Source organism: Simochromis diagramma, unplaced genomic scaffold, assembly GCF_900408965.1.
Source record: "Simochromis diagramma unplaced genomic scaffold, fSimDia1.1 OVJJ01000603.1, whole genome shotgun sequence".
Taxonomy (NCBI): domain Eukaryota; kingdom Metazoa; phylum Chordata; class Actinopteri; order Cichliformes; family Cichlidae; genus Simochromis; species Simochromis diagramma.
Genome location: NW_024387414.1, coordinates 10,372,693 through 10,389,284, shown reverse-complemented (window position 1 = coordinate 10,389,284; position 16,592 = coordinate 10,372,693). Strand labels below are relative to the sequence as shown.

Sequence of the window (16,592 nt, the reverse complement as noted above, 5' to 3'; positions counted from 1 at the left end):
GGACAATAATTCATAGTGTTATCAGGTACAGAGTTTAAACATCAAATAAATGGGCTGAATAATTAAATAACCAAACTTTGAAGGTGTGCCCAGTCATTCGTTGGTGGTTATTCTCCCAGCAACTCTAAAAAGCTGAAACTAATATGATTTCATATCGTGAAGCCAAGACAGATGCCAGACCTCCCGAAACCAATCCCTCTTACAGGATTTACAGGGAGCTGTGTGAAATGTACACTGCAGGGCCCGACTGGTCCCAATGATAGTCCATGCTATGAGTCCGAATCAAAATGAAATCGATCAATAACAAAAGAGGACTTTTGTGTGTTTACTACCATCATAAATACAGTGTCCTGAAAAGAAAAGCGAGGGTAGACATAGAGAGACAGGTTTCCACCAGGCTGGGAACAGACATAAAGATGTCAACCTCTACTTTGTGGGAAGGCAGCAGAGGCTAACGTCATACTGTGTTGGTACAATGCCAAAGCTGGACCCCGTTTTGATTAAATACAGAAGACCAAAATAAAAACTGAGAGGTGTAGCCTTGTAGAAACTAGACACATTCATTCACTAATGTAGTCTGTGTGTAAATGCACATAGACAGAAACTGTTCTTAGAAGATAAAATACTGAACATAAAAGAGGGAAAATTCCCTATGTAGTAAGAAATGCTCTAGCCAGGGTCCTAAGCTTTTTGGACAGTTTACAATTTTCAGAATTTTGCCTTTCTATATCACCACTATAAAAAAGGGAAGTAATATACATAATGAATTGCTGGTCTATTAGCTTAGTAACATTTAACCCAAGAAGCAAAAATGCTTCAGCTTCTATCAACAGTTAACACCGCTGAGCCATTTACGTTTGCAGACATACAAAGCCAAGTCTACCTTTACCATGTTTGTTAGGTGATTTGATATGTTCTGAATTATGAATGCTTCCTTCCCATCCCCATAATATTCTCATGTGATCACGGTGGTACAAGTTCATCTTGGCTTCATTTGTCTAGTCTACTTCCTGTTCTTGAGTGCTACCACTGACAGGTAAACCCTCATTACATTCATGAATGCACTGTTTGTGGACTTGACAATGACATGCCTAAACAAGTGTCCTTACTTGTCTGTAAAGGGGTATTTCTTGATCAAATAGAAAAAGAGTATTTCTTCTTTTTGTAAGACTGTGCCAAATTGTTGATTTGGCCTCTCCTAAAGTTTTTGCCATCTCTCTAAATTGGTCTGTTTTCTTTTCGCCACAATGACAGCTTTTTTTGTAGCACCTCTCTGGCCAACATACTGAGAGTTTATAGAAAGCCCTATCAAAGGTAAATTGAACAATTGGAAATAATTTCACATCAGTTTATTTCCTTAATTTGTCATTAAATAACAAAAAGCCAGGTCACACATGGCCACGGTACTGCATATCAGTCAAGTTTCCAATTATTTTTCAGCCTATGAAAAATGTAAAAATGGGTAACTGTTATATCACCTCGACTGCTTCATTTCAAATCAGTTGTGGTGATGACCAGAGTCACAATTACAACAAATGTGTTATTGCCCAAAAGCTCAGAAACCTGACTGTAGGTCAGTGTTGCTTTTAATTGTAGCAAAGAAAAACATTCTGACAACGCCAAAAGCTTTGCAAAACCACACAGATCAGCAACTGCCCACAACGGAATATAACCCAACAATCCCTCAGAGCTGCTAACAGTACTGGGACCATGACAAATAACATTGCCTGGGCCATAATACAGGGATAAAATTTCCTATACTGAAGGCCCAGAAGAGGACGTCTTAGAGCACTGACAGCAGCAAGTGGCCTGGAGTTAATAATCCTGATAGGAATTAATGTGCTTACAATGGCGCATTGCTGCCTACCTGAATTTATTTTAGATTGCCTACATTACTTCATCTGTCTATTGGGTTGTTTTCCCTAGCTGGGCTGCAGATAACACAGAGCATACATTCAGCAAGCGGAAGAAGGCCTGTTTGTGCACTGGACACTAATTAATACAGTCGAGAAACTTGCTTGCTTGCTGCTCTGCTGACAACAGATTCATTTATACTGGTTTTTTTTTCTGTTTCTCTGACGGCTCTGTTAATTGCATTTAAATTAGACTTTGTTCAACAGAGAACCAGGGCCAACACAGTGGTTTGTTGTGGAATCTAGAAGCAAAACCTTGATTTGGGGCGAAATATTCCCCCAACGTTGACGGACAGAGCTTTTGATAAGAGATCCTACTGAAGTAAGATGCAAACATGCTTGTAAAATATGTCATGAATAATTGCAATTACTACATTTCACCACAACAGCTACTCTAATGAGAGAAACTTTAAAGCAGCAGATACTGCATCTTTCTGTTTAGCCCTTTAGCAACTGGAGTACAGCAATGCTTTTACTTCAATTTAAGATACATTAATGTTTCAAACTGCTGCACAATTTTTTCTTCAGGGATTCTAGGAGAAAAAAATAACGTATATGACAACATTCCAAGAAAACAGTCATTGAAAGTCTTAGAAACAGCAGAGAGCTGGGTGTTTTATGGGTTGAATGAGTGGCAGGTGGCTATTTAGATGGCAATATGATGCCAGGATTAAGCTTTGAAAACGTAATGACACAGACTGAAAAAAGTTGTAAGAAGCAAGCTGGCACACATCTAATGATGTAAAATAATACTTCTAAGTGGAATGAATACAGAATATTTTCACAAACCCCACTTACCATTAGCACCTGTGTTAGAATCCGTCTGCCTGACAAAGGTCAATGTTTGTATAGCAATTAAAAATACATTTTAACCTTGATTTACCCAGCGAAGGTTGAATATGAATGCATTTGTTTCACAATTATACAGTAACAAAATCTCCTTGGGGATACACCGCAGGCAAAAGTTTGTGGTGTACCTTTAGAATGGGCTGCCCAGAAAAGACTCTCAGAAAGAAACTGTTAAGGCATAAAACATTAATGTTCACCATCAGGCATGTATTTGCATAAGAGTCTTTCATAAAGCCAAATGAGTTGAGCAATCCTTTAGATATTATGAGCTGGTCAGTATTAGTTAGAGTTAGGGTTAGGGTTCATGCATGGTAAAAAATGTCATGTACTGCTTACGAGCAAGAAGATTGGTGATTGTTGCAAAGCAAGCAAAACACACAGAAACAAAGCCAATCCCAACCATTTGTGCCATCAGCACATTGTCTCACACCAAGAAGATTCTGGGTTTCCACCCCTGTTAGGGCAGAGAAGTTAAAATGTTCGCTGTGCTTGTGTGGGTTTTCTCTTGAGCTCCGAAGGAACCACAGAGGAATCGAGTTTCTCCTACCATCAAAGACACACTAGGTCTTTCATCAAAGTGATCAAGTACCACCAAGCTGCTCCTAATATTAAGGATTATTTAAATACCAATAAAGAATTACCCTACACGGATCAGTATAAAATAACTTAAGAAACTGTAAATTGCCATTTTACCTAGCTTCCTTAGCTAGGGTCTACAAAGCACTACACAGTGCCTTTGAGCACTTGACAGAGGACATTCTAGAAAAGGGTTTTTCTTTAATACTTTTGCTCCACAGCAAAACTTTAGATTTTTTTAGGGTCACACCAACATTTTCACAATAATGTAGTAGGGTGCTGGAATTGAGGCAATTTTAGTTGAGCCGGTGAAGCTGCCTAATGATCATGGAAGTCTTAACATAAGGTGGTAATCACCTTAGAGGCTGCTCCATTCCTCTTTACACAAATAAGGGTACTTACTGAATTAAATCTGAAAAAGACCCAATCATGGCTAAAATATTAAGAGTTGGAAAATGTAAAAAAAGAAAAGAAAAAAAAAAAAAGATGAGGTTAAAAATAGCCATTTTCCCAATGATTGTTCAGGCAGTGTACAAAACAACAGTGCTAACCTTTAACTAACTCTGCTACCCAATGAAACCTCGAAAAATGTGTAAAGATAGTAAAATCCAGCAGGAAATTTTCCGTGCTGGGTGGGATGGCCTCACATTCCATCTGCAAGTCTATCTCCAGTGTGTCAGGTCATAAATGCCACAGCTCTGGGCTCAGCAAACATTGTTGTTTCCATCTTACTTTCTGTCATCTACTTCATACCCCTCCTAACTCTGCCTCCCTTGCTCCCTCTATCTCCCTACATCATCTCTCTATCTCCTTCCTTTCCTCACTCGATCTCCATCGGCACACTTTTCACTGTAAATGCTGTGCCAGCAGAGCAATGCCGGGGAAATGGTGCCTTTCACATTGAGAGAGCAAGCAGACGGAGTGGGGGTGGTGCTGGAGGGGGTGTTCAGTGACAGTCCTGAAACCCAGCCATCAGACAACACACTGCAGCAATCACACAGCTCCAGAAGATGGGATACACTGCTAAAGCTCTACATTCAGAAAAGGATCTGGAAATCAGAAAAAAAAAAAAATGATAGGAGACAAACTGCTGATCCCCAAAACATAATTGTTTTTGACAAGAACAAAGTGGTCAGAATAGGTTGCGAGTGTGAGACAGTGAACGGCATCAAGAAAAGAGAAGGGGGAAGGGAGGGAGGTTCACAGGCACACTGTCCAGGCAAACAAATAGGCAACGGTTCATTTGAGGACAGAGGCTGCGCCTTTCCATCATTCAACTGTTCATTAATACCAACTATTCCTGTGGGTCTCCCCACACCTAATCTGTGCTTCACTCTGCAAATTTATCAATATCCCAGCAACACAAAAAACATTCTCTACTCCAGGACCTCAGCTTAAAAGCTGACCAACACTCTGCAGGGCATTGCTAAAACAGTCTCAGAGATGTCTGATGATATCTGCATATGCTGTGTGAATGTTTTGTTGGAAGTTAAGATGTTTATGGTGCAGAAGTTTAAATAGTACTAACAGGAAAAGAGGTATGAGTATGTGTTAAGGAACACTTTACACAGACTGTCAACATGTAGCTCATGCCAGACTACATAGTGCTTGGCTCAGTTTGGGTAAAGGGTTCATTTTCTCAAAATTAACCTTGTCAAACTTGTGTTCTGCCTGGGGGAGATTTGTATTACTATTGTAATTTTTCAATCAAAGACTGGGGAGAGTGTGAAATTTGAACATGCTTGTTCACACTTTACCTCTTCTCATCTCTCTCACGCTCTCTCTTTACTCTCTTATTTCTTACTCTTTTTCTTTTTCCACATTCATAGTCCATTTAGAATTTTAAGCAGATTTCACCCATTCTTATAATAGGATTCATCCCTGCCTGAGTGTGGTGTGCTGCTCCTAAGTGTATACAGCAAGCGCATTCGCAATATCAACTCAAGCTCGGCACACTCTGCTACTCCAGCAGAAGAGTTCTGCTAGGTCAGAATTAATTACACAAACTGTTAAGTACACACCAGCTGTTGTAAACAAATGCAAATACATTTTCATTTCAAACAAGCCCTCTTGTATCGTGACACACAAAATACTATAAATCTTCTGTGTGTTTACTTACAACTTGGGCCATCATCAAGCTGTGCTGCCGCTCCTACTGAGAAATTACTCTTATTCATGTGCACCCAGTTGCTGAAAATTGCAATCACCACTGCTTTAATTAAGGGTTCCCCAAGTTTATTTGTGGATTTGCTTCTTTTGTTGTCTCCCTTTGTTACAACAAGTTTCAACGCGGTCTTTAGCCAGACACGTTTTTGGACTATTTTGGTTTTTGTTGTCTTCTTTGATTGGGTTTCTTGACACAGGTTTTCTTTGATGTTTAGTTTGGGGAAAAAACCAAAACCGTAGAATGATATATAAGAATAGCTTTACCATCAGGGAACAAATCTGTAACGTTTAAATGTCTGGATTCCCATGTACAGGCTGCATTACTAATAAAAGCTATGCAAATAAATAAGAAAAATATTGTTGTAGTATTGACTTGCCTCTCCTAGAAAAGAAAAAAAAAAAAAAAAAAAGACCAACTGCATGACCTTTTAAATCACTAGCCCAGAAGGCTTCATCAACATTTTTCAAAATGGGAGAGTTTTGTTTGTAGAGAGGAAACAGAAGAGTGAAAGAAAATAACACTATTATATCTATCTCAGCAAAACCAGAAATAGTCCATCAATCCAGCAAATGGAGAAGGGTAATAGCCACCACAGACTATTTTAACAATTACTTTACTTCCCTTCAGTCGTATTTCATTCACACCGTGTTTTTAATACCTTTCTACTCCCCCAATGGTACTTCTGACTGGTTATCTGTGCTGTTTTAAAAGAGGCCAACCAAATTGTTAGAAAGGCCACCTTCCCTCAGCCATCCAGTCCTGCCAATCGGCCATCCTGTTTCCAGACAGCACAGTCATTTCCCAGCCCAGTGGAGCAGCACTCCCTGACCTCTGCCTCGACCTCCGCCTCAACAACCCAAGCTCCAGCACCAGCTTCAGCCCAGAGAGCAGGCTCAGGCCACCTCTACTTATTTATGAGCCATTTCACACAGTGCTGCTCCCATTAGAGACCCAGCCTTGGCCCACCTTACACGGTACTCTCCTTGCACTTAACACACAGAATACACCAGCAGCGCAGGGGGGACATGGATGGTAGGTGGTGGTGGGTGGGTGTAGGAGACTATTAGACCTGTCATACAGGTACTGTCACACATATTGCTAAAGATTACATAAAACAATGAAAGAGAGGACAGCACATCATCCTGATCCCTGGTTAGCAAATGCTTCCTGCAGACAGCTGCTGGGAGGCCAATTGCTTCTTACTGCACATTCTTTCATTATCTGCTGAATAGCTATTTGACTATGCTTAGGGAAATAATAACTCACTGATCTAATTTAACAATGCACAAGAACTGATAGGTTATGCTTATTGGACCATAATTGGACATTTCATTATTTCTCATTCATTTCTTTATATCATTACTGTGACTTAGAAAGGGAGAAAAAAGTTAAGCATCCACAGCAGAAAATTCAACTCATTGATTGATTAACAAAAGCGTACAAGACTTTAATAAGAAATGCTACATATTTATGAATGAACAAAAAAAATGCAGTGTAAGCTGGTTACGTTAAAAAACGTTGGAAACCAATGAGAATTTGCTTGTTCGCTCCCCACATGAATGAGAAAACTTTTATAAATCCCACCTGTGACTGTAACGGAGATGTAGCCCTCCTCTCCAAGTATTGGGTTGATCAGTCGGCAGCTGTAGGTACTGTTGGGCTCCAGCACCACTGTTAATACACTGGTCACGGTAAACAGCCCTTCTCCATTGGCCACAACTGAAGTGGTGATATTCTCTGTCAGGTTGCGCCCGCCCGCGTCCTGCCATATGACATCACCCTCAGGATAACCACCATAGGAAACACAAGTCAGGGCAACCTCATCACCTGGCCGCAGGTTGGATTGAGGCTCTAAAGTCACCACGGGCTTGGAATAGGGTGCTGGGGAAAAAAATGTGCACACAAAGAAAGATAAGAGATGGGTTAGGACTGAAGGAGGGAGTGAAGAAAAAAAAGAGGACTAGGATGAGTAAAGACAGGTGAGAATAGGGATAAGAGAGCAGCGGAGCCATACTGAATTCACTAGTTTTAGATTCTCTGCAGTGAGTGTCACCCTGGGAACTGTTTGACATGATTCCCATTAAATTCTTAATTATATTTAGGGAGCTTAGCATAACACAGTGCTTAAGATCCCACAGACAGCATCTGCGGCACATCCTGATGCTGCATCTCTACACTCTAACGCCACTCTCTCTGGAGACCCAAAGCACTGAGCCACTCCCAGAAAGAAAAATATAGTGCAAGCGAGTGAGGAGGAGGCCTGGGAGAAAACTGCCATGCTGAGAGATTTGGGACGACTCAGCCTATGGCACAGAAAAGAGTGTAGAGGGGTGGAGGTGAGGGGTGAGTCGTCAGCCTCGGCTAGAATCACGCTTTTCCAATCCCTTGAGCTGAAGCATGAGTACAGAGGTGGCGAAGAAAGAGGCTGCTGTATTCCCAGAACCAATCATTGCACAACAAACAATGGGGTGGAGCTGAGGGCGAGATGAAATAAGTTTGTGCTGCTTTTTGAAAAGTGGACTCTCAATACAAAGACGGATATAGTGTGGCACACACTAACTTCCTCAGCTGTCCATTTGACTGACAGATTTCCGTTGAGAGTTCCATTCATTTTCTTTCAGCGCAGCTGAAGGAAATCTGCAGTGTTACTTTAAATGCTGGCTAAAAATAGAATACCTATCATTCTAATGCATAAAATGAAACCAATTTGTCACCGTTGGAGGCAGTGCTGTCCCTTTCCCTGGCAGAGGGGAAAAAAAGAATACATATGAAACATTCATTAGCACTGCCTGATGCATAAAACAGAAACAAACTCACCCATATGGAAAATATATATATAAATCTTATAAAGTTTTTATCTGTCTTGTATGAAACTTGTATGAAAAGCATACAAGAGTGAAAACACATATAAGATCCCTTGAAAAATTATATAATGAAACTTGTATGTTTGTAACTACTAAAAAAATATATATAAAAGTAATGAGAAAGTGGCCACTTTCATGAGTAAATCATGTAAGCCTTATATGATTTATATATGATTTACTCATGAAAGTGGCCACTTTCATGAGTAAATCATATATGTTTTTACTATTTCTTTTCCATATGGGCACAACGGATACAGAAATGTGAGAAGGGATGAAAGGCACAAAGTACCACTACAAATAAAAAGAAGAATCCCTGCTGTCAAAGTGGGATGTGTAGTTACCCAGAAGAGAAGATGTTAGCGATGGCTGATTGACCATAACAACAGCTAATAATCAATGTCATCAGATAATGATGACAGAATCAATGTTTGACCAAAATCAATGCTTAACAGCCCAGAGGAAACTGTTTACATCTTGAGAAAGGAATTTATCCCAAAGAAGTTAATTGTACGAAAGTTAAATTGATTATATTTAACTAGTGCATAAATGCTCATTATGTAGTTGTTGTTAGCGATACTAGATCAAGGTGAATTCATAAAAATGTGCAACTCTATTTCTTTAGCCTAATTCCAGAATCAGAATGAGAATACTTCTTTAATCCCTACGGAAATTATGATTCCATTACACCACGAATGTAGAATATAGCATTTATCGATCTTGAAAAACACTTTTCATATTTTGTGCACTTTAATGTGTCACAGACATCACAGCTTGACTTACCAGCCACCTGCAGCAGCAAAGCAGCGCTGCCAAAGTCCTGCACCCTCACAAAGCAGGTATAGCTGCCTTCATCAGCCACCACCACCCTGCTTAGTAGGAGTGAAGCATTGCCCAGGCCCAGCTGGTTGGGAAACAGTCTGGTACGGTTGGCGAATCTCTCTGCCTGTTCTGCCAGCTGGTCGTGTCCCTCCAAGTACCTATGCACACTGCGTTGTGTGTCTGTCAACTGCCAGAAGACACTCAGATCGGACAGGTTGAAGGGGTTGGTGTGGTTAAAGGAGCAGTTGAGTACCACATCACTGGAGTGCAACGCCACAACTGGCTGCTCTGGGACATTCAGTTCCAACACAGCTATAAGAAAGAACAAGCATTACATGAGTATAAATAAAAAGAAAACACTGGGAAAAAAATACCAGTATTGTAAAGAAATGTTGTATTCTGTCAGCAACAGAAAAAAATTAATTTATTAAATATACTTTTGGACATTTTTCCAGCAGACATCTGTAGTCAGAAGACTTTACTATGCCAATCATGCATGCCAAGCATCATCTCTTTGTCCCTTGGCTAGCCTAAAATAAACAATAAATAGTATTATTAAAGACTATTTGGCTCATGTGTAGTATAAATATAAAGTATTCACTGAATCACAGTATTAATTCAGTGTTCAAATGTGAAAGACTGACACCTACTCAAATGTGAATGTCTTTGAAAATGAAATCAATGCTGCATTTTGAAATGTATGCTGTGACTGAAACATCCACTTTGGGCAGCACAGTAGCATAGAATAGGCGAGACGAGATGAAGGCGAGAGGGGGATGAAGAGTGGAGATCTGGAGGTAAGCATTAGGACTTTGTTTGTGTTCCTATAGGCCTTGCCTCCTGGCGATGGCTCAGTGTGCTGTAACTCAGCAACGGAAGCAACAACATCAGTATAGCTTTAGGTTAAATGTTAGTTAAATCTAAAAAGACTTTGGTGGTGATAGTGGTGGAACATAAATGCAGAAAAACTATTGAACGTGTGTTTTCGGAGACTAAAAAGTGACTGTGCTTCGTACTCAGAGGCTGTGCATCTGTATGTAAGCATTTTGTCTGTCTAGACTAGGCCAAGCGCAAAGACACAGCATAATCATTGTGGATTAGTAGCCATTGCAGGCAGTCTAAAGTACATCCATGGTATTCTCAAGAGTCAGCATTCTCCATTGATCCCTGTCTGCTGTTATACAACTCTGAGACACTCATCAGCATCATAGGAGAGAAAAAAGCCAGTCGGCCCCTGGAGCAATACACTCTATGCTCAGGCTCTCTAATTGTTATAATCACAGCGTCATTTTAGCCTCAGCACCCCTTTTTGAGCTCTGTCTATCTCACAGCCAATGTCAATGTTGAATCACTTTGCTATGAAGGATATTTGACTGCTGCAGAGGTGCAGTAATTACTTTGCCTATTAACAACAAACAAGTCTTTCATCTGAGAGGGTTCATATATGGATGGATATTGCTAAGTCAAGGCAGACCTATTTTCAATCACATTCAGCCAATCCCAGCAAGGTGGCCTCCACATTACACCCCCCAATACCCTGCTCCTCTGCAGGAACAGTGCCACCTACTGGATTACCTCTCAACTGCAGATGAGGACAGGAAAAAAGCGTCAATTTATGCTAGTAGAATCTCTTGTATGCAGAATACAACTGCATATAAATGGCTAAAACTGAAAACACAATGAGGTTTCTGTGTTTTTACTTAAGTAAAAAAGTTACAGTGAAGGACACGCTGCATGAAGCAAAAACAGTAACATAAAAGCAAAAGCACAAAACTGTTTCTCTTACAGAAGACCATCATATCTGTGTCATAGGTTAATGAGTTGGTATTACCTCAGAGTGTCTGCACCAACAAAGTGTCAGTCACAACAATTCTCTTATCCTCAAGGTGAAAATGGCAGGAGGCTTTTTTTCTGTGATTACAAAAGCTCTACTGTTGTTGTGGGTGTTTTCTATCTCCCTATACTGTGCACACATTCACTCAGCATGGCTACACAATACAGAAGAGTTATCACACCAAAGCGTGGCAGAAGCAGGTGGCATTCTATTGCCACCAATGGGGATAACTGAGCAAATTTCTAGAGTTTGTATTGGCACTGTCTTAGAAGACAGTCCAACCTTTGTGGCAATGAACAGGTTGATGGTATTTTTTGTATAAGTAGAGGGTCAGTGACGGCCTCTACGAGACATGCATGTTGAGGGAGGAGGAGAGAGAGCAATTAAATCACTCCCCGAGCAGCCTGGGATGACTCACACCACTGAGTTCGTACACGAAGGGGGAAGGGAAGAGGGGAATAAGAAAGAGAGGCTGGTGTTGAGCTCACACTTAAAGATAATATCTGGAAACAAGCCAAGGAAGAGGCTGTGGTGGAGCCTCACACACTAATCCCTCAACCCGGACCAGAGCCATGTCAGAGAAGAGAGAGAGAGAGAGAGAGAGAAACTCCCCTCTCTCATTCTACATCTTCACCTCTTCCCACCTCTTTCATTCACTGCTTCTTTAAGCAGTGACCTACCACTCACTCCAAGGCCCTGTGAGGACACAGCTCTACACAGGGACCTTGTGTAGAGACACCGACTTGGGTTTGGAAAGAGAACACAAGGGGGGAATTTTGCATTGCATCAAGGGGAGGGGATTGGACAGGAGAGGAGGGCAAGCTAGGCCGGCTGACGTCATGGAAAATGCACATCTGATGTCCTATTCGTCAGAGGTGAAGCACCACAAGCCAAAGCGAATGAGCACACGCGGTTTTTGATCTGCTGCTGCTTTCAACCAAAATCATTTATACGTTTAAGTAAAAACAGCAGAAACACAACATATATTTAAATAGGAAAAAAGAGATATTGGATCGCCCCCTAAAAAAATCATTTGGAATATAATGGTAGCAATGCATGTAAAACATATACAAAAGCACAAAATTGTTGTTTTGTTATGGGGGTTTTTATTCACCTGTGGCTACATAATCTTTGGTTTATAAAGCTGTATGCATTAAATGAAATCAACTCATATAGCATAAAGACAACATCCCCAAGAGAATGCAACTTTACACTAGCATGCTGTACCTTTTTGGAACACTGCTGCACAACAAACATCATCTTCTGTACAACAGTTGACTTTTTGATATGTTTCCACAGAGGTCTGCTACCGACACAAAAAAAAAAAAAAAAACACGCTTTCTGAGCAGAGACAAGCATAAGCAGGAGAAGATAAAGAGTGCAGTGCTTGTGGTCTTCCATGAGGAAGCTGCCCTGCACATTGTCTCCAGGCTATTCATGTCTTCTCAGAGGGTAAGTGAGGATCTCACCTCTCCCTTCTCTCTCTCGATAAAGAGATGCTCAGAAGCCATAGAGGGCAGGCTGGGAGATGTCAGGCTGTGGGGATTTACACACTGCACTTTGTGTTTATGGGTCTCAGCTCTGTTTGAGTGCCTGCGAGACAGAGACGGGCACTTTCACAGCCGACATGAAATAAACTCATTACAGCCTTTGCGAGCACTGGCAACGGGCCCCGCTTAGCAGCAAGGCACAGGGCTGGCTAGAAAAGGCTGCAAGTGATCTTAACACTGCTCTCCACTCTACTTTCAAGACTACCCACTACCTTGTCACTATCAACACCTCCTTCCATCCTGCTTTCCTGAGACATGCAAGGTATGGGTGCTACTGGGGTTTCTTCTACCCAGAGTTTTTCATATAGTGAACAGCATGCTCACTAGGCACATGAGATGATCTTGGAGGCTGACTGTGAGACTGAGAGACAGTGTGATATGCAAGAAGACAGCAAAGGTGAATCTGAACTGTTATACTGGGGCTGCTCACAGGGTAAAGCACAAGTCTGTTGGTAAATAAAACCCACAGATGCCTCGCATCAAACTGACAGATACCGACAGGTGAGTGTGCATGTGTTCACCCACATGCATTTACAGATGCAGTATGTGTTCGCGTTGGATTACCGAGCTGTGACTGTAGGCCTTCAACAGTCAATCTAGTTATTACGATAGGCTTTCATTTCGACAAGTCTGATGTGCACACCTCAATTACTGTGTTATGTTATGTGCTGGATTTACAGTTAAACAAAATCAGTCGCTGAGTTTGTGTAATTTTCAACAAATTATTTTTAACCTTGATGTACTTACGTACTTCTGTATATGTAACTGTACAAACAACACCTGGATTAAATGATTAACGTTAGAAATAACCAGATATATGAAGATTAGATAAGAAGAAACAAGAAAGAGCCTCTTAACCAAGTATACTTAAACGGTGGAATGAGTAACTAGTATTGGAAAGCCATGTTTCCAGGGCACTGATATAGTAATAGAGTCTGCTGTGCCATTAGTGAAACCAGAAAATACTCCTTACTCCTTGTATAGAGTGAATAAAAAAAAACTGACTATGTACAATTTATACTACCAGCTTTATATATCATGAAAGAAGGGAAAGTATAGTGCCATTGAGCTTGAGTTAGCTTTATACTTGTGGCAGCTTTGTACTGTGGCAAGCTGTCCAGCCCAAACAGCAGACAAAAAAAGTTGTATTAGAGACAATTTGCAATATTTAAAGTAAAACTCTCAAAACCAAATATATTAAAAAAAAAAAAAAAAAAAAAAAAAACTGGAAAGATGTCCTGTCACTCACTCACATGCTTCACATGCGTCATGCAATTTACTAATTTCAACATCAACTTTTTTTTTTATCCCACAGCTCCAAAAGTGAGTCAACAAAAGGGATAAAATGTACAAGCACATTCAGCTGCAAACAAGACCATGCACATACACTATACAGCAAGAGAGAAAAGGATAAGACAGACTTACAAATGAGCTTGGACATGTGTGTGGGACAAGGACAGTTTAAAAAGGTGCAAAAATGAGAAGAATATCCTGTTGCAGACAAGCATGCACCAATACAGAATACAACCAGGGAGAAGGAAGAAGAGGCAAGTTAGGTAGTGGTTACTGGTCTAAAGCGAAGCATCCATTAGTTTTCTGCTGCTAGATCATAGTACTGCAGAATTAAAATAAAAACCAAGCCTTTTTCAACAAACAAAGGTAAACAAAAATTTAAGTAGAGCAAGAGTGCAAGGGACAAGCTACTACCATATGTTCTTTCTGGAACATACTGAAGTACAGATGAAGACCTGGACAATAACACTCTTATCTTGCATTGTTGTTGATTGTTATTACCTGCTGTGAATCACATCACAACTGTAATCTAACTGACATGAAATCTCTTTACAACTAGATTTCAAATCTACAAATGGAGGAATTTTTGATACTTAAATAAACTAATATATTAGTGAAAACTTGAGAAAAGTCTCCAATAGCAACAATACACTATGTCTCAAAGGCTGCATTCACTCTTTTGATCAGCTTTAAGTATTCTTTGGGGTGTTTTAGCTTTTATTATGAGCAGAAAGCTTAGAAAGAGAGCAAAGGAAAGACACAGAAAATGGCTCTTGACAGATTCAAACCCAGGCATCTGCAACAGCCTTACGGCATATGAGCCACCTGCTCAGCCTCCACGCCACCTAGCTTTAATCTCTAGCCTTCTCAGAGTCACATCATGTTCCAGTGGTCCTAAGTTTAATCAAACTGTTGATCGTTGCAAAATCTGATCCCTTCTGGAAAAAAATGCTTGGAAAAACAAACTGTGCTGATGCCAAAAAGGGTCAGTTCTGCATGGATGTTACTACAAGATTTTCTTTTATTTTTTTAAAAAGATGGTTATGTCATTCCTGCTGTCTTTCAAAGAGCTGAAAGGTTTTGCACAAACAGTATTGTGCAGTAGGAGTAACAAGTGCTGTACAAATGTGTATATTGCAGTAGATCACTACTATGCTTTGTTGGAAAAGGGAAAGGCTACATAAAGTGTTAGTATTGATGAAAAGTATCAGTGTTATCTGTATGAATGCAATTTTAAACAAAATCCAGGTCCATAAACACAATCCTACTGACATATACACATATAGAGACAGAGACACAACTTCATGCAGAAACAGACACCCAAAGGCCAGACAGCACATTGATATTCCACACCTGTATGACTGCTGACAGCTCCACAGCATCACACTGTCAGAGGATTTGGACATGAGGTACCCTGACACTACAATGGAGACACTGTTACAAAGTTGCTCTGGAGCAGAGAGGTTCCATCAGCCACAGACACAAACACACACATGTATACACAGTGCTACATCACTACCTGGGCCCCTTGCACTGTCCTTGACACACACACACACACACACACACACACACACACACACACACACACACACACACACACACTCAATCAGGAGTTTCTGCAGTAATCTACAAAGATACCTCCAGTCTTTATCATCAATGTCCACTACAAAAAAAAAAAAAAAATTTTAACACTCAGTTCAATAATCATTTTTTAGCACTACAAAAAAGTGTCTTTACTCCAATTAGAGTTAATTTCATTCCATTCTGTCTCACTTCATAAAGCTAATAATGGCATCAATTCACTAACAGGGAATGGAGCTATTTGCACAATGAGTGTTTAACACAGTAAGTGCATGTTTAAAACGTACAGCCCTGCTGAAACATAATACAACAAGTGCTAATATGATTTAATACATAAGGAACATCAAGCACAAGCACTGGAGGGGAAATTGCTGGGGCAATATTGACACAGCAAAGCAAACCGGTACGTAAGGTGCAATACTAACAGACTGCACCGACAGTGGGTTTTGGTTGGGCAGGGAGAGACGCAGGAGAAAAATGCTTTTACAACAGTGCCCCCCTCTGTTGATGAATGTAACTGTAGCTCAGCACATTTCTATTCTACACATTACGCTCTACCTGAACATCAAAGGATTTTGCTCAAAGGATCTGCAAGCCCTTTCATACCGATTACTCTTATGATATTACCAATCCCTGTATAAGTCTGAGGGGAACACTAGCTTTTGATTTCATGGTGTCAGAGCAGATGTGCATGTCCATAACACTCCTATTTGAAAAAAAAAAAAAAAAATGCATTTGGAAAACATTAACTGAGTGATGGGAGCATGTGCATAGTAAGTATGATATGGATAGGAATCACTGAGGACCGAGAGCTTATTCTCAAAAAAAATATCATAAATCACAACAGGAATTATCATTGCTCTATTTTCCTTTTTCTCATTCATCTCTTGTTCTCTACCTGTGTTTTTTCTGCCTTTCTTTCTTCATAGAAGTATGTCATCTCATATCCCGTCAATAACTCGTTAACGGATTTCGGCAGTCAGATGGTGTTGGCTAAAGAACAGTGGACAGATAAAGGCAAGCCTCTGGCTTACAAGCTGGAGGGACAGAGAGCCTTTGATGAACAGGAGACAGAAAAACTAGTGAAGAGATGGTGTACATGAGAGCGCCTGAAGGTAGCAGTAGGGTCATGGGGTCAGATATTAG

At 40.5% G+C, this 16,592-nt stretch overlaps 1 protein-coding gene across 1 annotated transcript in view; it reads right to left on the bottom strand.

Annotated features, from left to right (window-relative positions):
- cd276 (CD276 molecule) overlaps positions 1 to 16,592 on the bottom strand; it is a 68,927-nt gene that overhangs the window by 43,537 nt on the left and 8,798 nt on the right. Inside the window, exons 3-4 of the mRNA XM_040011243.1 lie at positions 9,150 to 9,500; positions 7,090 to 7,386 (exon numbers count right to left, since the gene is read on the bottom strand). Of these exons, the coding sequence (XP_039867177.1) occupies positions 7,090 to 7,386; positions 9,150 to 9,500 (648 nt within the window). The remainder of the gene's footprint in view (positions 1 to 7,089; positions 7,387 to 9,149; positions 9,501 to 16,592) is intronic.